Source organism: Polypterus senegalus, chromosome 6, assembly GCF_016835505.1.
Source record: "Polypterus senegalus isolate Bchr_013 chromosome 6, ASM1683550v1, whole genome shotgun sequence".
Lineage (NCBI taxonomy): Eukaryota > Metazoa > Chordata > Cladistia > Polypteriformes > Polypteridae > Polypterus > Polypterus senegalus.
Window position 1 is genome coordinate 116,523,440 of NC_053159.1, and position 25,122 is coordinate 116,548,561.

General features: G+C 38.2%; 1 protein-coding gene across 1 annotated transcript; it reads right to left on the bottom strand.

Annotated features, from left to right (window-relative positions):
- Positions 1-444: 444 nt before the first annotated feature.
- On the bottom strand, positions 445-23,957 carry pom121 (POM121 transmembrane nucleoporin). Its single transcript, XM_039756878.1, has 13 exons — positions 23,398-23,957; positions 22,602-22,814; positions 22,248-22,427; positions 22,039-22,119; positions 14,802-14,961; positions 14,266-14,357; positions 13,454-13,533; positions 13,226-13,374; positions 6,751-6,850; positions 6,291-6,653; positions 4,672-6,132; positions 3,580-3,690; positions 445-2,671 (listed from the first exon to the last, which is right to left on the bottom strand). Exons 1-13 carry the CDS (start codon positions 23,919-23,921, stop codon positions 2,577-2,579), a joined length of 3,609 nt encoding a protein of 1,202 aa, XP_039612812.1. The 5' UTR covers positions 23,922-23,957; the 3' UTR covers positions 445-2,576.
- Positions 23,958-25,122: the final 1,165 nt, after the last annotated feature.

Below are 25,122 nucleotides of genomic sequence, written 5' to 3' on the forward strand. Positions count from 1 at the left end.
GTAACGCTGTGCACATCACACATTTCTGGGTAGCTGCAGCACTCACTCATACACATGAGAAGATTATGCAGACACCACAAAGTCTGTGACCACAATTTGTAATTTGTTCTTCCAAGGTCAATGTGGATTTTTCACCTAAAGGTCCCTAAAACTGACTTTACCCCAGAATGGGTGCTAGTTGGATTAAGTGGGGTAAATAATGGATGGGTGATTTTGAATGGTACTTTGGCTTGTTCATAAACCCAGAGGATTGTATATTTCAGGGAACTTTTGTATTTTAAACTTGGAAGCAAAATATCCTTTACACTGCTGACAGTATCAAGTAAGTTCTGTGGTCTGTTTGCACTTAAATTTTGTTGGATGACTTATGTCCTTAAGTCTGGCTCTAAAATGAATATCTGTCTGCCCCGTAAGTTTCAGACAAATACAATGTAATCCAAGTCATAGAAGAATCACAATTTTATTTAAAATCATTTAATGACATAATGAGAAACTATATTACATAGTCATGTTTTGCAATCACTCTGCACACCATCAGTCCAAGGGAAAGGTAAGACACAAAAATGACGCAAACATCCATTAATGGGATATGCATAGCTGGGCACAATTAATTTCAGGACAGCAGGATAGACAATTGGGCACTTCAGAGCCCCGCAAGTAGTTTGTTCCAACTGCTATCAACTTTGCTAGCCCAAACTTGGATCATTTCAAATGGGCCGGTTTACATGTATACCTCTGCCACAAGCAATGCATCGGTTTAAGCACTAGCTGCAGCATACGGAGCCTGTTGAAGGGTTAAGGTTAATTTTACTCCTGGACATCAACATTTCATTTTTGACTTTAAAAGGTGTATTTATGCTACAACATGTGAGCATATCCCATCATGCTAAGAGAGCGGCCACTCTGGCCTAATCACACATTCTGCAAACACGACAGCAGTCAGCACAGGATCACCCACTTTCACTATTTACAACATTACACACGAGACTCCAAAGGTGATTAAAAAAAAAAATAAAAAACTAACAGGAGGAGAAGAATTGGGAGACAAAGCCAGTTCAAGCCAAGTGCTGAATGATGACCCCTTCGGTGCTGGCTGGACTTGGCATACCCAGGCTCACACTGGTTTCTTACCAGCCGCTGGTGGAGGCATTACAATTTCAGCACAATGTCCTGGACACTCACGCTGCTCATACATGCACTGTAAGAAATAGAAACCACACACGATTCGTAACAGAAAAGGTAAGACCTAAACTAACAGCATCTCTTCACACTGAACCCAGCTTGAAGGAACACAAGGCAACATCCTTTAATATAAAAATAGAGCTCTTTGACTTTTTCTGGCCTGGTGCCTAAATTTATTTTTTGGAAGATTTTTTTTTTTTTTTTTGCGCCAATCACACACATTCATACTTCAATGACAATGCCCTAGGGAGCGGGCCATTTGTGCGTCTGTTAATATGTTTCAGCGAGAGGGCTTAGACAAATCGGTTCATCCTCCTGTGCTCGAGTAAAGAAGCAGCCGTCTGACTCTCACATTACTGGAACACAGCTGGCCGCTCCCTCGCACCCATACAACACATAGCAACAGCACAAAACCCCACTGGCCAGTGCAAAGGCGAGGCAGCCGGTTTGTTTAATCACATTTTTGCTTTAAATATATAATACATATTATACAAATATATTAATGTAACACTACAGTCTCGCTCAGAAATAATCATCCACCCCGTCCCCATACAAATGCACGACCCTAAGCCCCCGCCAAGGTAAAATCGAGTCCGGCACTACCAATATGCCGCCATTCATCATACTTTCCTCCAAACTTGATTCAATGAGAGACAATTATCATAGCAATAATAATTACAATAATGAGTTGAGAGTTTAACATAACTCTATCCATATACCAGAATATACAGAAGAACAGACAGGCCAGCAGCAATATGTACTTTAATGGCATATGGGGGTATGCAGTGGGAAGGAGTACCTGGAGACTAAGAAGACTTTTCTAAAATTAAACTGCTTCTTAAACTACAAAAAGAAAGATTAAGTTCTTTACCATCTATAAAATATTGAAATATGTGGCATTGGTCCTAGGAGGGGCAGGGGGTGGTGGGGATAAATCACCATGCCTTTAAAGAACAAAAAAAAAAAACAAAACAAACAAACAGGGCAGCAGAGGTAGTCTACCACAATGAAAAACAGAAAGAGAAGACAAAAGCGGCAAAGCAAACACCCTCAAAAGTTTGAACAAAGTGCTAGTCCCGTCCTCCAAGGTATAAATCCTTCTTGCCCAGGTTTCTTACAACTCCAAAAAGCAAGCATTTCCTGCAACCTTGCACCCTGCACCCATACGCCTAGGGGCGTGAGAACATGAACGGATGCTACAAAATAGACTGAAAAGAATGCAGTAAAAATATGAAAACACAAAGGAGGTCAGAAGAAAGCAGATATGTACAGCACCCAGTCCACTATTAGAGTAGTTTGTTCAAGTAAGTCAAGAAGAATGGTCATCATTTGAGTTCATCACATTATTTGCAGAATACTGATGGATAAAATTCTTTGCTTTTTCTGCTTTTTCCTTATTTCTTCCGAGGATGCTGCCTTCGGGCCTGTAACCTCTGTCTGCCAGAGGGCTTTGAACCAGAACCAATTGAGAAAGATGGTGTAGCAGAACCTAGAAGTTAAATAAAGGCACTAAATTATGGGCTTTTAAACCAGCACATTCCTCTGTTGGTCAATATTTCAATATGCTTACTTGACTACAGAGCATCAACCAAATTAGTGCAAATGAAAAAACCATAATGAACAACAATAAAAAAGTAACAGCTTCTTCATTTTAAATACATAATTTGTCTTCCTTAAAATAAATTGGCATAAACTTAAACTGCCAAGAGAAACAAAATCAAAATGAAGGATTCCATGCAAGGAGGAGACTTCTTTTAATGTTTGCTTAGAGCTAGAAGCAACCTGTTGATTTAGAACTAAACAATCATAGATGATCCCAAAAATTAAGTATACCTCCTCTATACCTATATACACACAGTTAAATAAATAAATAAATAAATATAAATATAAATATAAATATAAATATATATATATATATATATATATATATATATATATATATATATATATATATATATATATATATATATATATATATACACACACACACATTATATGGACTAGCCTGCCACAATTTTTCACTCTGATTTTTGGGGCGTCTTTGAATTCAGGGCTCTGTTGGTTGATCATTTTCATTTCCATCAAACAATGTGGCATCCTTTCATTCCTAACACATTACCCAGTCTATATCAGTATAGATATCCAAGAGGATTTCTTTTTCCCATTGAGATCTGATGTGTTTTCAAAGTGTTACCTTTAATTTTTTTGAGCAGTTTATATATCTATCTATATCTATATATATATATATATATATATCTCTATGTCTATCTATCTCTATCTACATCCCTACTTTCCCCAGCCCTCCCACTGGGTGTGTTCAATGTGACAGAATATTAAGCACGTCTTTAAAATGCTATTCTTGCATTAGCCTGGATATTAAGAGGCTTCATGACTTACCAAAGGGTGTTGAGGGGACCATGTTGTTGAAGCCTGAAGCTGGTGTGGTGGGACTTCCAAAGGACATAGGCGTTGAAGATGAACTCTGTCCAAATGCTGGAACCAGACTCCCTTTAAAAAAAAAAGTTAATCATGAGTTATCTATTGGTTTCTTCCTAAACTGTGTTACCAGTCCAAAAGCTTATGGTCAGCACAAGTGATGAGAGAGCACCAAAGTGTTCGGGTGTTCAGTCCAAACACATCGCTCTACCGAGCACCCGAGTATAATGTAAGTCAATGGGAGACAACCAGGCACCCCCTGCTCTGAAGAGCCTGGCCCATTGGAAACAGGTCAGAAAGTGACAGAAGCACCACCCAAATGGACCGGGAACAGCATGGGGACGATGTCTGGATGCATCTTGGACTCCCAAGTCGCTGCTGGGGACCAGTTTGTCCGAGTTGTACGCCACTTTTACAGACTGACAAAAACACGCCCAAAACCCCCCAAAAAAATCCATTTTACAGGAAAAATGACGCTCTAAAACATGATATGGGGGTGCCTGCAGGTGAGCTGACGCTCTAAAACATTAGATGCGAGTGCACGCTGTTCAGCGCACCCTATAAAAAAATTACTTGCCTGCCCCTTGATTGGCTGTCTCCAACCCGTGAAACGTGCGGGGCGGAGACTCGAGCATGGCGCACAAGCACATGTGGTGCTCGTTCGAGTAGTGCCATGGTCCGGGCATAGCGATGCTCGAGCCGAACACATGTTTGGCCGAGCATGCTCGCTCATCACTAGTCAACACTAGTAGCCAGGCAGAAAGCATGACTGGATACTTAGCAGCATCAAACCAAGTCTGAGCTTTCAAATTTGAATCCTAGAGAAAAGGTTAAAAGCAAAAGTTCATTTTAAACTACTGTTACCCTGAAGCACCTAAAAGTCAACCATGGTTGGAACAGTCAATGTCCACCTTCAAAAGTGATGTAAACCTTGGCTTAGAAATTAACTACCTTGATCGACCACAGACATGACACTACAAAACAGTGTGTAATACAGATTTATACAGTATTTGTCATAAAGCAGCACACACAATTCACATTCCACACACTTACCTCCAAAACCTGGCTTGCTCTCATTTGCATTGCTGGCACCAAAAGCAAATCCTGTGGTCAGGCCTGTTTGGTTGGCTGTTGGGGCTCCAAATTGTGTATTGGCTGCTGCAAAGTTAAACCCTCCTGTGCCTGACTGAGAGGAGCTCTGAATAGTGGGAGCACTGGCTTGGGATCCAAAAGAAAACCCTGTTGGTGCAGTATGGGTGGCCCCAAAAACTGAGCTACTAGTCGAGCTAGAGGATGTCTGTGTGTTGGATCCAAATATTGGAGCTGCTGTAGCAGTTGTGGTGTTTTTCCCAAAGGAGAACGTGGCAGAAGTATTCCCAAACAAAGGCTGACTATTTGCTCCAAATGCAGGTGCAGTTGTAGTGGGCTGGCTGCCAAAGTTGAATGAAGGAGTAGTACTCGTACCTAAAAATGTGAATGATTTTGTCACAGCCGGCTGAACAGTGGAGCTAGCTGATGAGCTGCCAAAGGCATTGGACGTCACTGCTCCTCCAAAAGGGCTTGTTATTGTAGCAGAAAATGGAGGGTTGTTTAATGTGGACGATACTGAATTTCCAAAACCAAATGTGGCCTGGGTTGCTGTGGTGGTTCTGGGTGCAGCTGTAACAGAGCTAAAGCTACCAAACGTATTAGTGGCTGCATTTTGATCAGTGGAGGATGAGCCAAAGGTGAAGGTTGCCTGGGATGTAGGAGCTAGGGTGGTAGACGTAGTGGCAGCAGCAGATGTGCTTAAGGATGGCACCTTCCCAAGAGAAAAAACAGGTGTAGAGCTGAAGGGCATGCCAGAAGTGGTTGTTGCAACTGAACTGGTACCAAACTGGAAGACTTGGGAAGTGCTATTTGTGGTTGTGGTGGTCTGGGTATTTTGACTGTTCACAACAGAATTTCCCGAAGCATTGCCAAAAGTGAAGACAGGTTTTGCTGCAACTTCAGTTGTGGAAGTCATCTGGGATTTGGACGGTGTAGTAAAGATAGAATTTGAAGTTGAGGATGCTATAGAAGTCATTGGCGATCCAAATGTGATACCAGCTGTGCCATTTCCAAATATGGGTTTAAAGGTGGCTGCTGGAGCTGGTGTTGACACGGGAGATGCAGCCTTAGTGGTTGGAGCACCAAAAACAGGTTTGAAAGCAGAGAATGCAGGGGCACTGCTAAATGAGGTAGTAGATACAGGAGGGGCAGTAGATTGGGTGTTGCTCAGCTGTCCTGGAAGGGCCAAGCTATTCGCTGTAGTTTGGAGGGGAGATTTAAGTAACTGTCCAAAAGCTGAAGTAGAAGAGCTAGATGTCTGACTTGAAGTAGCCTGTGAAGCAGGGACCCCAAAGTCCAATATGGTCTTAGCTTTAGGAACGTCACTGTTCTTCTTTGAAGAGACTGTATCATCATTGGCAGCTAAAGCAGCATTCCCTGGAGTAGAAGCAGGAGCAATCCCAGAATCTACATTAGATGCAGGAGCTTTAAAAAGGAAGGAAAAAAATAAAAATGCAATTACAGTAAAACAAGTGCACAAAAATGTGGAATAAGTAAAAAAAAAAAAAAAACGACAAAGGAAAACAGTCAAAAATAAGGTTAAACAGAATACAGAAACACTGCCACAGAAGCAGGAAACTCACTTGTGGTGGTGCCTGGGGCAGCCTCTAACATGTTTGGTATATTCCCTAAAGACTGCAGCAAAGGACTGGTAATGGTGGAATTATCAGGATTTGCTGGAGAAGAAGTGACAATAGGCGTAGTAGTCAAAGTAGTCAAAGTAGCTGTGGAGTTAGGTAACAAGGTAAGCCCAGAGGAAGTGAGTGGAGCAACTGTAGAAATCGCTTGTGAACTTGTGATGGGTGAAAAGCTTGAAGTGAATGTGGAGTTTTGTTTAGACCAATCCAATAATATACCAGGAGCAGAAGAGACAGCTGTGGCTGGTGTTATTGTTGACAATGGGCTCTGTGTGGACGTCGATGGTAAATCAGATGATCTGGATGGATCTGTAAACGGCAAGACACAAAATTGTTTAAGGAATACACTAGCATCTATACATTACAAACCATTCCAACCTTATTTGTTGCCACATGTACAACTTACCTGCCTCCTCGAAGACCTTTTTTATCCTATTCAATACTGCTTTCCTCTCAAAATCAAGATCACTTACAGTGATTTTATAACCTAGTTCTGGTGGCGGGGGCTGTAAAATAAGATATTATATTAGAGATCAAAAGCAATTAAATTCCCAAGACATATCAGGATTCTAGTGCTTGATTTTATCAATATAGAAGCAAATTTGAAAAAGCTACAACTGCAATTACACCAAGGATTTTTATAAAGATAACATTCAGGTAAAATTGACCAAGGACACACTGTAAGGTAGGTATGCTCAAAACTGATGCTGGAGAACTATGATACCTGTAGCTTTAAAATCCAACCAATTTCATAAATAGTGACATTACTTATCCTGGAAAACACCTTGGGTCTCATGTAGAATTCACACTAAAAAATGGCATATGGACAAAAGTGGAAATGTGCGCATACACAAAAAAATTCAGATGCATAAAACTATGCACACCAGGTTCCACAGTTCCCCTTAATAAATCCAAATGAAAATGAAATTTAACGCATGTGCACATGCCTACAGCCCCACCTTGACTCCTCCCAGAATTTCACAAATTTGCATATGCAAATCAATATACTGTAAATAGTCCCTTCCTTTCAGTGCTTTGTTAAAACGCAATGGTAAAAGCGCATTGGGGGGAGGGAAAAAAAAAAAAAATTCAGCAAATGCAAAGTGGAGTCAAATAAAAATCTACAGTGATCCCTCGCTATATCGTGCTTCGACTTTCGCGGCTTCACTCTATTGCGGATTTTAAATGTAAGCATATCTATACTAATAAAAGCTAAAGCCCTCACTGACTCACTCACTCACTGACTCACTCATCACTAATTCTCCAAGTTCCCGTGTGGGTAGAAGGCTGAAATTTGGCAGGCTCATTCCTTACAACTTACTTACAAAAATTGGGCAGGTTTCATTTCGAAATTATACGCGTAATGGTCATAAATGGAACCTATTTTTCTCCATATACTGTAATGGACGTTAGCTTGATAGCCATGGGGGGGGGCGCGGAGCTGCGTGTGACATCATCACGCCTCCCACGTAATCACGTGAACTGACTGACCGCAGTAGGTAGAAAAGGAGGAAGAGCTCCCAAAGAGCGCTGAAGAAAAACGCTGAATACTTTATTCGCGAGATATAAGTTTAATGAGAAGACACGAGGTATAAACAAGACTTTGGATCACTTTGTAACGGAGTTAAAATTTCTGTAGCGAGAAACTTTTAAGTGCCAGGTCTTAGCTAACATTAAATAAAGCCGTGGACATTGCAACATCACACAAGAGAGCAGCTCACATGAACTGACTGAACGCAGTACGAGTGATCACTTCCATGCACCAAACCTGCTCAAAAAATGCATTACACAATTGACAAGGTGATGGCTTTATATGTCGTTCGTTTATAAAACAGCGGAGAAGCTGTGTAAAGGCTGTTTCACAAAAAGCAGTAAAGTAAGTCTCAAATAGCTACACAATAACTATAAGAATCGTAATAAACGAACAATAAAACAGTACAGAACCGCGAAGCAAGGAGAAACGATGGCCTTATATGGCGTTCGTTTATAAAGCAGCGGAGAAGCTGTGTGAAGGCAGCTACACAAAAAAAACAGCAGAGCGCCACACTCTGAAAGTATTCCTGGCATCACTGTTATACCCTCTGATCTCCCATTTCAATTGAAATGCCTCAAATTTCCAGTAAGGCTCTGCTTCGCGATGACAATTAATAAGTCTCAGGGACACACCTTACAAAAAGTTGCCATTGATTTGAGGCAACATTACTTCCCTCCTGGACAAAACTATACGTTGCATTCTCAAAAGTAATCTCAGTGCACAGCTTGGTCATATTACAACCGGACTGCTGAACTGACAACGTGGTATACAAAGAGATCTTTAACAGATAGTTATTGGTATATTTTCCCTCAGTTTACAAAGGTTTTCTTTTCTTCTTAATAAAAATTTAAAAGCAGTTCTTCGTCACTGCGAAGCACGGGGATTTTGCTATATACAGTATATATATATGTGTATGTGTATACAGGGTGGGCCATTTATATGGATACATCTTAATAAAATGTGAATGGTTGGTGATATTAACTTCCTGTTTGTGGCACATTAGTATATGCGAGGGGGAAAACTTTTCAAGATGGGTGGTGACCATGGTGGCCATTTTGGATCCAACTTTTGTTTTTTCAATAGGAAGAGGGTCATGTGACACATCAAACTTATTGGGAATTTCACAAGAAAAACAATGGTGCTTGGTTTTAACGTAACTTTATTCTTTCATGAGTTATTTACAAGTTTCTGACCACTTATAAAATGTGTTCAATGTGCTGCCCATTCTGTTGGATTGTCAATGTAACCCTCTTCTCCCACTCTTGACACACTGATAGCAACACCGCAGTGTGTGTGTGTGTGTGTATATATATATATATACAGTATATATCTCTATCTCTCTATATCTCTATCTCTCAATATAGATATAGATAGATATAGATATCTAGATAGAGATATCTATATATATATATCTATATATATATATATATATCTATATATATATATATCTATATCTATATCTATATCTATATATATATCTATCTATCTATCTATATCTATATCTATATATCTCAATATCTCTATATCTATATCTCTATCTCTATATAGATATATATATTATATATATGAAAGCAACACTCATAACAGTGACAAAACAATTACATTGACAATCATGTTACGTTATTTTTAAAATGTTTCCTTTTCTTTTTCAGAACTTCTTTAACACACTACTTCTCCGCTGCGAAGCGCGGGTATTTTTCGAGTCTAAATATATATCACGGATTTTCCGCTGGTTCGCAGATTTCTGCAGACAATGAGTCTTTTAATTTATGGTACATGCTTCCTCAGTTTGTTTGCCCAGTTGATTTCATACAAGGGATGATATTGGCGGAAGGCTTAGAAGCTACCCAATCAGAGCATGTATTACGTATTAAATAAAACTCCTCAATGATATGCGATGTGCTTCCCGAGTGGTGCTCGATTGTTTGCTTTTCTCGGTCTCTATCACTCTCTCTGACGTTCTCTGCTCCTGACGAAGGGGGTGTGAGCAGAGGGGCCGTTTGCCTAGAAGATACGGACGCTACTCTAAAAATGCTGAAAGACTACCTACACATTGCTCCCTTCTGTTGCGGCTGCTTTATCGTGGTGCGTATACTTAAAAGCCCAACAGCACGTATTGATTTTTTGATTGTTTGCTTTTCTGTCACGCTCTCTCTCTCTCTCTGAAATTCTCTGCTCCTGAGAGCGCTCCTTTGAAGAGAAGATATGTTTGCATTCTTTTAATTGTGAGAAAGAACTGTCATATCTGTCTTGTCATGGAGCACAGTTTAAACTTTTGACTAAAGGGTGTTATTTCATGTCTAGAGGGCTCTAATAATGTTAACAGTGTGGGAGAGTTTATAAGGGCTTAAAATATATAAAAATAACCATACAAACATATGGTTTCTACTTCGCAGATTTTCACCTATCGCGGGGGGTTCTGGAACACAACCCCCGCGATCGAGGAGGGATTACTGTATTTGTTGGCTTAAGCAGTGGTATAAGCAACAAAAGGAAGCTATGGAGTGATACAGCATGATGGAGATACTTGAAAATTCAAGTTCAGAAAGTCACACGGTACCCAAAAGAAAAAGGAAGTGGTCAAATATCAAAGTCTACATGAAAAAGCAAGTCGTAACCCACCATCTGTTTATTCTGTTTCAGACAATATTACAAAAGCTGACCCCCATGCCGAGGAGGCGATGATGGTGCTGCTGTGCCCAGCACATCTTCGGATTCTGGCTACACACACAGCCCTGCCTCGGAAACTGCTGGGAGACCATCCAGCTGTGTGCTGACAAACATTGTACCTAAGTCACAAAAATGTAATAATGGATGCTGTTAGAAATGTGGCCAATGAACTAAGGAATATAAGGGCTGTCCTATGTGATATTGACCACTAATTAAATGAATTGGTTAAAAATAAATGATGCATCCGATTACCTGTTTTTACATTCTTTTAATTACATTCAAACAAAGTTATAACGCTGTTCGATCTGGCCAGTCATTTGGTGGGTCAGGATCATCATATCGCATCTGTTTAGGTACGGGTAAACCCACGATTCTATGCCACATTATGCTACATGCTTGCACAATGCGACACACTTTCTGTGCACTATAGAGCAGCACATTATTCGAGTAGGAGTGGTTTCTATTTACATAAACAAATTCATTCTCTGAAGGCGCCTTTTATAGTGTAGAGTTGGCACCAAGCACCAGAGGATAAATTCTCTGCTCTTTAAGGTGACCCACTATGTTTAAAAGGACTGCTTTGGCCACACTACTTGGAAAACTGACTGTGCGGAGTTGCTGTTTTTATAGGCTCTCCTGCTATAGATGATATAATGCCAGCTGATTTTCTTACCTGGCTGATCTAACTTGTCCAGCAGCATCATTGCAATTGCAAGGTGCATGCAGTTGACCATTCCACTACATTTGGAAACTGGATGTTGCTGTGAATTGCGCTTTTATGTTTGCCAGGTCAAATACAATGCAAGGAAATCGTATATCTGGATGACAAGTGGATAATACCATCCTTTACAGCTGGCATGGCGCATCTCAGTGAGGTTTGTGAAATACCCAATTGTCAGCATGTTCACATTGAAAAGCTCTTATGGCTAAAACCCAAGGGTGGATAGAACTTGCAAAGGAGCAGGTAAAGCACAATTCCTCAAAGTCTGCCTTAGTAAAGCTGGTGCTATTTCAGCACACAGCTCCAAGTGGATAGCTCTTGGAAACCGAAATTGACTTAGAAGCCAGTCATCATCATTTCTAAATACACACTCTCTTTAATTCTTCCATTGGTGAGGTATTCTAACAATGCTAAAACAGCTATGGTATTTGGAATAGTTTAACCATTGCATGCACCATTACATTAGTACAGAATGATTACAATCATGTGAATTAAATGTGTAAATTAAATTCTATTAATTTCTGTATATTTGATAAATCCCAAGTCATTGAGGCGAATTTGATAAAAAGGAAGACCACACAGAAAAGAAGCACTGCTTTAATGCTGGGTGTTGCCAGTTTGCAAAACTGAGTAGAAATTTGCGTGGCTTTACCTCAAATTTAGCTTTATTACATCTCAAAAGTGTGTGTGGAAATGGGTGTACTAAACAGCTGACATTTAATTGACAAAGAAAGGTTGCTCGTTTTACCAACATTAATTGTGGGATCACGTTAATCCCAAGGCACTATACCAAGCTGCAGCATTTTACTGGTCTGTTTTTGCAATTCACTTTCACGATCGGTCCTTTGAAAATGTTGAAAGGTTAGCTTGATATCTTTATTAGTTAAACTTATAGCTAGACTCCTTCACGACATTGTTTTATTTTTTGGTATCCTACTACTCTCTCAAGGAGCCTTGCCAGTGTCAGCCAACAAGTGTGTCCCACAATTACTCTTCATCTTACATAGCTGCTTAGTTTGACACAGGTCTAAAAAAAATTAGATATACAGTAATAAATATTCAGACCACATTTATTAAAATATTAATGCATCTCTAAATTAGTGAAAAAAGTAGAAAGCCCATTAGACACCCCCAAAATAATAAAACAAAACAAGTCTGCCTTTGACCTGCCTGCTCTTTTACTTCACTTGCTCTTCTCACCCTGTCGCAGTCGTACAGAGTATTATTTCTTTTGATCCTTGTCAGGATAGCAAGCCATAAAAGCAGCCACACACACTTTGCAACATTATTCATTTTTTTTTTTTTTTATATAAAAACATGTCGTGCCTCTGCAAACATGAAGCACTTTATGACAGTGTCGTTGCATGGGCCCCGTTTGTAACACTCGGCTGGTTTCCTTTGCATTAAATGCACTGTGATGTGTCTTTCTTGTTGCAAGGACAGCTGTGAGGAATGTGAAGCAGGGTTTGGATGGAGCTCATGTCGCCATTAGTACTAGACTGAACATAATACAGCGCTGCTGCAGATGCTTCCCTTTTATAGGGATTTTGACAGCTCTTGTATTTAAACAATAGTTGCCCAAGAACCGCTAGGATTTTTCTACCACAAAAATAAAGTGTAAAAAAAGGCATGTACAAACCGTGTATATGTAACGCCCAAAATTGCTAACCTAAGTTGGAATATATTAAAGTATTTGCTTATTTTTATTTATTCAAATCTTATTTTTGGTCAGTTTGACAGTATTAATATGTACCATCATCCACTTTATCTATAATGAAAAATAAAGGAGACAAACTAAACTGCTCTGTTAACTTAAAGTTTCAAATTTGACCATAAGACTACAATTATTTACAGATGAAAATGGTTATTAGGAAGATTAAACACATCGATCTGTAAAGAACAAAGTGTATTTCTACACAGCAAATTGCACCATTCCAAAACAAAAAGTCATCTTACCAGTGCGATCTGCTCTCCCCTACGGCAGGACACCAAAGGGATCTTGCGTTTGCGTTTGCCTACAGCTTCAGAAGAATCACCTGGGGATGCTGATGTAGAATTAGGAGTAGTGGTGGGAGATGTAGAGTTAAGCTGAGGAGAGGGCTTGTCTATTTGTAGAAAACAATAAAACATTAGTGAAAGTTTTTCAAGGGGTGAAAAGTATGGGAGAGAAATCTTTCTACTAACCTGTTTTTGCAGGTTGCTCCTTCCATACTTTTGTCTGTTTAACTGGAGTGGAGGAGTGGGACTGCTGAATCTCATCATCCCTTTTATGGAGAAAAGAAAAAAAAAAAAAAAAAGTTATATGGATGATAGGAGTAGGAGCCTAAAAGCCATATCAGGTAAACTGAAAATTATACTGGCATCTAGTGAAACCAACAGAATGTATTTGTACAAACTTTAATTTTTAAGCTAATTACATTACTCCGTAGAAAATATTGTGACTAATGCAAATAACACGGGTGCACTGGTTATTAGTCAAAACACTAAAATAGTTTCAAATGGAAACATTAATTTTTTGAACCAACAAAAGTACAGCTTCATTCCCTTGGTTGCACCACTATTCTCAAGCAAACGCAGCACAAGGTACAGCTACTTCCAGTCCTCTGTCCTGTTTGCATTGACTCACCAATTAATTTAGAGTAGTAGGTTTACTTATTACACGCAGTTCACAAACACATTACCTTTAAGAATCTAATATACTAACATAAAACCACATTTTGCCTTTCCTAAAAATGTAGGTTTTGTGTTTTATGTTTAAACTTGTTTCAGTTTTTCACAACTATTTAGCATACTAGTAAAATGGTTTTCTCAAAATCTTTACCAAAAGAAGAACTTCATCTGGTATACTAGATCAACTGGTGAATTACCTACTACTAACTTATGAAAACAAAATGTATGGTCTAAAGAAAACCTCTTTGAGCAAATTAGGTAACTATGAACTTGGTGATGTATTACTAAACCTGTGAAGAATGTCTTGGAAGAAATGGAAACATTACCTGGGTTTTTTGGGTGCCCGTTCTGGCGTCTGAGGCCGAGAAGATTCAGGGCTGGAGAGTGGAGATGTGTTAAAGGTGGAATTTTTCTTCCACTGACAAAAGCCCAAAAATATATATGAAGGAAGGAAAAAAAAAAACACACACACACTTTAGTTAAGAACAGATTACTAATGTGATAGATACAAAGTATAAAGCTGTTATGCAAACAAAAGTCAACAGTTTAGTATTTAAAGATTTTTTTTCTGTCATTGGCATTGAGTCTAACATATGAATTACATAGAACAAAGGAGCATTAAAATCACAAATAAATATAATGTACTATACTATATACTCAGCTGCCTGTTTTGTTACTTTAAAATTTGCTACCAGGGAGGTTCTGTACCAAAGGCATTTAGATATTGGTTTGTTCAGAGATTATGTAAATGTAACAAATAGACAGGAAAAGTAAGTCTCAAAGATATATTTAATAAGGAAAGCAGGAATTAGCTTTAAGATATTTTAATTTCCAAAATCAATAATGGCACTACTCCACTTACCTTAGAATAACCCCGCAAGGAACTATAGGAGCTGAGGACAGGATTGCGCGCTGATCCTGGAACACCACAGTTCTGCGAGTTCCCAGTGGAAGTGCGGGACCTTTTCATCACAGTATCCTCCAAGACAAGCGAGTTGGAACCCCGTTTGAGGGTTCCCGGCCTAGGCAACAAATTGCAATGAATCTTTTTATCTACTAAGACACCAATAGTACAAGCTTTTTGATGGTTTAATTCAAACTATTTGTTGCAAAAGACATGAAAGAAAAATTAGTTATAGATTTTTGAAATATACTGATCACATAATATCAAATCATCTTTACTCCAAAACAAGAGTACAACTCAATGTATTGTATAATACTAAGCTAACAGTGTTGGTTTGTACTTATGCAAATAAAATGACATGTGTAAATGGACTTGAGACTTACCACACTTTTCCTAATCACTAGAAAGGTATACACATTTTTGAATATCCATAATTAAAATCAGTAATAGAAGCTCCAAATGAGCAACTAATTCAGTGTCTGTGTTCAAGTATAGCAATGTGACTAATATGTCTAATGCACTGGACTGTGAAGCACAACACATGTAGGTTAAGCCCCGACCACACCATTTCATAGCCCTTGGGTGAAGGAGGAGGGAAAAAACCTCAAAAAACACACACACACACACCAAATATTGCATACAGAAAAATGGTCAGTACACACAGTATTTCTGATGCATCCGATTAATCAACTGCACTATAAACGAGGCCTGTTGTCTTGGGAACGCAACTTGTCTAATACAATTTTAGCTAACTGTATACCAAGCAATGCCTATTAAAGGTGGCAACTGCACAATGGTAAAATTACAAAATGTTAATATGCAAGATGCAATACAGAAACTGAAGTTCCCTGTGTTTATATACACACACTAGGATAAGAAACAACATTGGTAAATCTTCAAATGAAAAATCTTAAATGTAAAAAATGAATAGATTCATTCAGGCTAAGACTAATTTAACAAGAGAGAGAAGAACAATGTATGGTCAAGGTCTTTGGATAAGATAACTGTCCAACAAAGTCCTTTGAAGTTTGTGACGAGTTTTTCAAAACAATATGGGTCTGTAGACAGGTTATCTATGTCAGTCTGAGAGATGCCCGAGTTGCCTCGAAAGCTTGCATATTGTAATCTTTTTAGTTTGCCAATAAAAGGTGTCATTTTGTTTGGCTTTTCTTTTTATTTCAGAACATTCCAATATACATCAATAAATCATTTTTTAAGCAATTAGATTCAACCATAACCTCATTTATTTGGAACTTAAAACATCCATGTATTCAAAGAGCGACCCTACAAAGACCTAAGGCAGAAGGTGGCATGGCTCTACCCAACTTTGTTTTATTACTAGGCAGCAAACATACAAGCTGTAAAAACCTGGACACAAATAGATGAACATACACAGGCTTGGTCCGCAATAGAAATAAAATCCGGCAGTACTTCTTTATATTCCCTGCTTTGTACCCCTATTAATGCAAGTTATTGCCGATATACCAATAACTCATTTGTGCTTCACTCACTCAGAATATGGAACCAATATAGAAAACATTTTAAGATGGAGAATCTTATCTGTGGCACATCTGCATGAGAACCACCTTTTTCAACCCTTGCAAACATATGCACTTTTTGACATCCGGAAAACATTTGGGATCTTTATATAGACAACATCTTTGCATCCTATGAACAAATACATTCCAAATTTAATTTTCAGCAATTTCTTTCACTATCTTCAATTTAGAAACTTTGTTAAACAGAACTTGCCCGATTTTCCTCATCTCCCACCTTCCTCTATGCTGGAAAAAATATTGCTCAGTTTCGAGGACTCAAACAGAATTTCTGCAATATATAAAATTATTTTACAGTCCCTCCCTTTCAAAGATCCAAGAGGACAATGGGAAAAGGATCTCAAACTCAACATATCAGAAAAGGAGTGGAAGGTAGCAATGCAAAGAATTCACTTGAGTTCCATATGTGCAAAGCATACAATTATTCAACTCAAACTTATATATCGAGCACATCCGTCTCGCTTGAAACTGTCCAAAATGTTTCCGGGGCAAGATCCAACCTGTGAACGCTGCAATCAAGTTCCAGCCTCACTGGGTCATATATAGAGAGATAGAGAGATAGATATGAAACAAAAAAGGTTGGGGGGAAAAAAAACAAAAACCCACATCTAGGCTATGTCTCTGAGGCACAGCTATTAATGAAATTGTTTAATTATGAAGGTAAAATATGGGTACCTTTACCAATATTTAATATTATTACTTGAATATATCAAGTTTAGAAAAATGTATATGTACTTCATAGTGTTATGAGAAAATATCAAGATACAGCAAATATCGCATTGGGTCAAAATAATTACAATATCAATTTAAGCCAATATCACCCAGCCCTAACTGCGAGTACATCCAAAAAAAGGAAGTTCTTTACACTAGGCTAATATCATGCATTTTTCAGCATAAAAAGTGTTCACATTTTTTCTGAATACAAAAAAAAAAACAAAAAAAAAAAACATTTTCTTCACCAAATACAAGTGTGCAGGACGTTGCAGACTGACTTAGGCAAAAAAAAAAAATCATCATTACTGGACTGTGAAGTGATGACATGCTGCAGTTTTCTTACTTTAGCAAAGCTCATCTTTAGCCTATGGTTTTTTCTTAAAGGAAAAACAGGTTTAAATGTTAGAAAGCATAATGATGGGCTTTTATTTAAAGAATTTTGTATGTGTTAATAGCCAGCCTTTAAAAGATGGAAATCGTATCTTAAACATACTATTTATATGATTACAAAATTTTTTATAGCCACTACTTAGCTGAAACTATTTCATATTAAATTTGAGCAAACAGTTCTGGGTGTAAGATATTTAAGTGAAAAATTAAAAAGCTATACAAGCAACGTATATTGCAAAATAACTTTTTCTTGATAAAAATAAGACATGGTAAATAAAAAAAAAAAGAAAGATAGAACTCATTCCATCCATGTTTTTTAACAGACAACGAAAAATGGCACCATGCTGAACCATTCATGTGGTTGGAATAGAGTTACAGCCACATCAAGTTAGGTTGACACACACATTACGGAGTGTTATAGCAGATGGCAGCAGCCCAAGTGCTGGGCTGCAAGAGCCATGCACTTTGGAGTAAATTTGCAATTGTAAATTGCACTCGAAATGTCCCTTGAACTTACAAAATAGGTTTTCCCTTGCACACTGACTTATGGAATAATCTAACTCCATAGTGCACCCAAGTATGTCAGGAGTGGGGGTAGATAAAACAGAAAATAACAAAAAAACGTTCATGAAAACTCAAAAGAAAAACACCAACGCTAAAAAGACAACATTGTTAAAAAGGAGGATCAGAGGAAAATCGGTAATGTGGAGATATTTTAACTAATTGAAGTCCGACAAGAAGCAGAATAGTGTGCACAGCAAATTGTGTCAAAAGCAAGTTCCCAGAAAGACACTCATCTTGTGTACCAATTAAAAAAACACTGACAATCTTTACAGTACGTACAATGCAAGACTTTACAGTCCCAGATACAAATGGGGATTTCTTTTAGTTTTATTTTTTTGGCCTTGGAGAAGAAGTCTGTGTGGGACCAATTTAAAAAAAAAAACCAACCCGTGCCTGCCCGCTCCCGCAGTACACCATCCCTACCATACAATTGGCCTCATTTGTCCCACCCCCACCTGTAGAAACAAAAATTGCTTCCATTAAGGAAAAAAGTCATGTATGTTTGATAAGCCTGTTTAACATAATCTTGTACAAGGGAGGTGGCTGAAGATTTCCCCTCTTTGGCCCAGTTGTCCTTTTCACATTTTTTGCAACATTTCTGCTTCATCAGTATTTAATACAGATCATCTGATGGGACTTAACTTGTACTAAGAAATTTGCACATCTTTTTTCACAGAAAAGATTAATAAATAGCAGTGAACACAACATGTTCTGTTAAAGCTTTGCAAGTAGGCAACCACTTACTATTGTATATTGAAATAAAATACAATCTATGTTTATAATGCTGTCTACATACAAGTTTAAACTTATGCATTTCTAGTAAGCATATTACTGGTAGCTTCACAAACACTCCTCACTTTCTCACAGTACTTTTTGCTTATCAATACAAACACACTGTAACCAAGCAAAGCACTGTGAATGTACAGGGATCTCCTTGTCTACACGGAAGCTCTGACATGAGAGAGAGGGGGTTACTAACAGCTAACCAGTGAACTTCACTGCACTCTTTGATGTAGTGCAATTGCAGTAAATTGCAGTTATTACATATTATTACAAATTTATTCTTGTGCAGGTGCCTTTGTAATATTCTAAAATAAAAAGATATAGAAATAGAAGCTTTGGGTTAAGAAATTTTGCTACTTTGTATATCATGTGGATAAGAGTTGGAGCTGAATAGTCTGTTGACAAGTTCTTCCAGTAAATTTAGATTCTAAATTGGTGGTCTCATCTTTAAACAGTTTCATTAAAGAGACCACAGGTTTATCTCTGTTTATGTGGCCAATCGTCAGATTGCTGCAACACTGAATACAGCACAATATCTCATCTCCACAGACCTGTTTGAGTGAACTCTTAAGCTTGCCTTGCTGTCCAGTATGTTTTTAAACAGTAAACTGCAAATGTTTTCACCCATTTTTAATTGTGTTTGCTTCAAACTTCCCACTCCTGCTCACAATACTAAAAATCAGTCACAAACCATTGTATTGGGTCCTGCGAGTCCCATAGTGCAAACTTATCTTGGAGCACAAGCTGACCACAACTGCCTGAATGTCAATTTTGTTTTTGTTCTCCTTCATTTAGATTTGAAAGCGGCTTGAATTTGTAATGAGGATATATACAGAATGTTTGTCTGTTTGTGTGCTTGCTTCCCAAACATTTGAAACAGTTAGAACTTATACAAAGAAAAGGATGCAGTATACAGTAGTGGTAGTTTTGTTTTTTTTTTTGCGATTTTGTATTAATACCTACTTTACTTATTTGGAACTAATCAAAGAATTTTCTTTGTGCTCTCCTGTTAAACTTGAAAGCTTTAAGATTTTAGCTTTAGATTTAAAATTTTAGAATGAAAATTTTATTTGGAGTTGACCAACAAATTTAATGTGTTCTCCTGCAAAACTTGAAAGCATTTGACTGGTCAGAATTGAGATTTTAGTTTATTATACAACTATTTTATTTGAAATACAGTTGTATACATGTTCTACAGTACATTTGTCATGTTCAACTTCAGACAAAGAAATACAATTTAAACCAAAAGTAACCTTACAATATGTTCACATCTTACTTAGGAGTAAAAAGGAACACTTAAGCTTGACAGAAAGAGTGATTTGATGCATATTGTGATATATATCAATATCAACTGATTAATTGGAAGGGGGGAAATCTCATCAGCCCTATTAACAACTATATTAAATTGTCTCTTTAAATAAAAAAAAAAAACACACACACACACACAACACAAGGTGACTAGACATTATGTATATCCAAGGACAACCAAAAAAGTCCCAACAACAAAAACATACAACCACAACTCATTATTAGGCACCCAACTAAAAAAAACACAAAATCCCAACCAATCATCAAAAACTCCACCTACAAAAATCTGGTCACTGCAATTAGGAGTCATTTTAGCCCTTGTCTACACTAGTATGTTTTATTTTTAAAAGCTGCCATTTTTCTCTGTTCTCTCTTTTCATTTACACTACCCAGGTGTTTTCATCTGACAAAAACTAATACCTCTGAAAACATCTTTCCACACCCAAAAACATTTCAAAACACCAGCACCGCGTTCAGAGTGGACAGGCGAAAACACGCAGACTATACAAATCCAATTGGTTTGTGCTTATTATATGGCTATTCCCCAACTGGATCCTGCTAATTACCCGACTAGTCACCATTCAAAAAAGAAAATCATATTCCAACATATCATGCATAGAACTGCTTTCCATGGTGCTTGTTGTGTTGCTTACCTGTGTGCATCTAAACTAAATTTTTGTGATTTTTAGAAATCATGATCAGGAAACTACTTAAACTGCACAACAGAGTTGCCAGCTGTGTACTTGCTCAAACTAAATGAGCATGTTTGGTCCAACTGACAAGCCACGACATGCATACTCTGACTATACATGTACAATATACACTCAATGTGGTTGCTGCACAATTAATTTTGGAAAATTTAACAATCAGAAAATAAGCTCGTGAAATTACTCACAACAAGGCAGCAGACTGAAATTTCTTACATAAATTCTTCCAATTGTGTGACAGCCCAACCATAAGAGGCAATTAGGCAGTGCAACCACTCTCAAACTACATGTGAAGCGATAGCTGATGAAGCTGAAATGTGGGCCAACTCAGAGAGAGAAAAAAAAAATTGGGCTTAAAGGGTGTGCAAAAAACAAATACATAATAATAATTGCACATTGCATGTCTGATTTAAGACATATATGCTGCATGCATTACCACAGAAGGTGGATGATTACGTCATATGAGTTTTGAGTCATTTTAGTATGGATAAAAAACTTTCATGCACAATGTGAAAATTCTAGTATGGACACATTTTTGCTTAAAAAAAGGCGGTTTTAAATGAAAACTTAGTGGTAAGTCCATAGCCATGGAAAGTAAGATGCAATGTATCATAACTCTGCTCATTAATGTATGAAATAAATCAAGCAAAGAAGAAAAAACTAAGAAAGTTAAAATAAACTATTTTAGGCAGAGGGCTTTAAAAATGAAAACAAAAGCAACTTTACAGCAACAGTATTAAAAACTGCAAAACATAACAGAAGTACATTTGTAAAGTGAAACTGCAACACACACAAACTTATGACAATGCATAATTTGCAGTATAATAAAAAAAGATGCACAAACTGATACAAAACATTACTTAGTAACACTCTGAAATAAAGATTACGGATTATAAAGATCAAAGAAAAAATGTTTACTTGCATGTGTCTGAAGAGCAAAAAAAATGTGCTCTCAGTGTGAGAAAACACTCCATATAAATTAAAAAAAAACAAAAAAACACACACACAATGCAGCGAAATCAAAATTTTGTAAAAGCATTAAGGGGAACAGTTAAATGCCTGAAGATCATAGATCTTACAACAAAAGTGCACTTAAATTTCTTTAGACTAACTTTTTAATAGGTTAGGAAACATTAATATGAAAATGCAGCATAGAACAATCCAGAAACGTACTTGGGAATGAGAAGGGAAGGAGATCCATTTGCAAGAAGTGGCTCAAAAGCAGAATGTGCACTCCCACTACTGTCATGCCGTCTACAAAAAGAGCAAACATGTTAGTTAATATAAAAGAAACAGACACATTGCATTCATTGTAGTGTCAAAACAGTACTATTCCACTCAAGTACTCAAGAACCACCTAGAAGAAACATCCATCTGTGTACCTTCTTTTGTTGTCTTGTTCTTCATTGAAACTTCTTTCCTCCTCTTCTTCCACCCTTCTCTTCCTACTCTCCTTTAGTGCATTCAGCACAGTTTCCTTTGCACAGGGATCTGAAACAGTTACTGTTGAGGGTTCTGCCAGGGGAGACTGGAAAGTCACTGGAGAAGCCAGATTTTCAAGGCTAGAAGTGCACAAGCATCACCACAATCAAGTTATAATATGGGTCTCAAAATACTAAGTCAACCAAGTAGCAATAGAGCGTAAGAAACAACAATCTCTTCACCAAATACAGTATCGTTTCTTAATTAGTACAGGTAACACAATATAATCTAATCACATAAATTAGAACACTTACAACGGAGACCGAAATTTTCCAGAATCTGGTCGTGCAATCTTCACTGTCACCGGACTGTGCGGCATGGCCGAGTTGCGTGGCAAAAGAACACTTTTCTTATGAAAGCCATCCCACTGTACACTAGGCAACACTCCAATAGAACTATACCCAGCCTGCTGAATGGCATATCGACGATGAGGTGTAACTGTAAATCTGCAATGACCCACGTGATCCCTAAAAAAAAAGGAAAAAATAGAACACAAAAATAACCATGATGCGCCTTCTGTTTAGAGCTCTAAGAGGAATCCTATGTACATCTAAGGTCCTGAATGAGCATCACACTAAGCACTGTTTCCCCAATATACACTTAGGCTTATGCCCATTGTTCCAGGACTGCTGTCAACATGTACAGAATTGAAAAAACTAAAATCAGTTCTTAAACCACTTTGTAAATTTCGTTTTTTTCATTTTACATCTTCGATTTATTCTGAGAAAGCACGTGCCTAAGCGATTACTTTCTTCCTTAAACACCAGAACACCCACACACACCTTCTCCCAAGCCATCGGGAGAGTCTCTTCCACCCATTTATCTATCCGAGTGTCACATACCTTGGCGAGAACCCAGCCACTCTCTGCTGTACATTCTAAATGAAGTTCCTTCAAAGTCCCTCTCGACTCTTATCTATATAACGCTCTCCGGTGCCCATTACCTCCCTACCTTTTTTGTTCTGCTCCAACACGAAAGCACACACTTAGAAATTGGTAATTTGAGCGATCCGATTATCAGCATTGTGCAGAATACAGCTTGGAATCTTACCCGAAAGACAACCTCCGGTTCGGACTCTGCACGTAGTGGTTGGGCCGAGATAATTTTTCCCGTAACTCGCGGGTTCCTCCAGCCACCGAGGGATTCTCAGTCTTGGCCAGGTAGCTCCCCATTTGAAAATCGCTAGGACTAAACAATAAGGACCCACTGCTGTCCTCAGCCGATGCTTCCGACTTGTGAGAACGGTTGACAATGTGACCCGCTGACTCCCGAATATCTCCCCTCAGCTGTCCACGAAAACCTCGGCTGCCAGGGGATGAGAAACCGTTAGCAGTCTTGCCCGGTAACCAGCGTTTAACAGCGGGCAGTAAAGTCAGGCCAGCTCGAGGAGGTGGGCCTATACGAATCTGTTGTTGCGGTCCGTTCAAATGATAAACCAGAGAAAATGAAATAACCGCAGAAATTAATACTGCATATACAACGGTCGGAATGAACACGAGGGCAAGGCAAAGGATCGCGACGAGCAGTCCCGCCAGTGAGAAGAGCGCGATCCGCCGCTTCTCTCGGGGAGACATGGCGGCACCGCGCCGCCGGAGGACTATATCCCATAATTCCGCCGGTGTGCACGCCACGCGGTGCATGCGCGCCTTTACAGAGTTGTTAGGTACGCGCACGCGGTGCAGAAGACTTGACGCTGCAAGAAGGCGATACGTTTGACTAAGATCAGATTTTTTGCATATACAACACAGTAGGAAGTAGCCTTGATCACCTGCCAAATACAACTTTATTTTTTTTTTACTAAATAAAGGGTTACTTAGATGGCAGGAAATATGGTATGGAATTAACCACCGAAAAAATACGTAAACAATACCATATAAAAGGACGGACGATAGCTGTTCTCGATATATAGATAATGTAGGTTTTTATTTATGCTAATTTTAAAATCGACCATGTCTTGACGTTGATTCGTGCTTTTAATTGATTGTTTTGTTTACTTCCTAATTTTCACTTGTGGTTTCGTTTGATTGTAACAAGACGCAATGTGTTCAAGCATTTACGTACGTTGGGTTCATTATTTATACAGTCATTGTGGCTTTACGCGTTGTTTCATTAGACAATAGTAATTTTCAGAACAGTTAGAGAGAAGGTCAGTTTTGCGCCTCCCGAAACATACTTGCCATAGGTGAATGGGGGATAGATTTGTTATTTGCGTTTTTACAGGTTATCTACTAGTGGCTCAGATGAATATTCGCGAACCAGAGAGATTTCATTTAGGTTTTACATTTGGATCTGACAGAGGAGATTGATTGTTTAATGATTTATCATTTTTATATTGTACAACAATTCGTGATATCTTTCGCATTGAAATTGGTTCATGAGGTCAATATTTTCATGTGTACGGAGCTGTGTAAAATTCTTAACTCACTTGCTAATCGACATGCAACACATCGTCATTCCCCAGCGCCGTGATTACCGAGTCGATTCGCCTTACCTCGAAGCGTCTGCCTTTCTAATCTGAAAAATCTTAGAATACATTTGTCATAATAGAGGAGCAACTAATTATATACCAGAAAACAGTATACTGTATACCAATAGATGGTATTACGAATGTTGAACTTTAGAGGGCATACAATTGATTAAATTTACTAATTAAAATGATTTTACAGGTATGGAAAATTCCTGTGTTTGAAAGTAAGCATTTTATCCTCCAGCATGAATAATTTTGGGCATCTTTTTGATATTTATATATGGTGGTCAGAACATGTATTGGTAGCT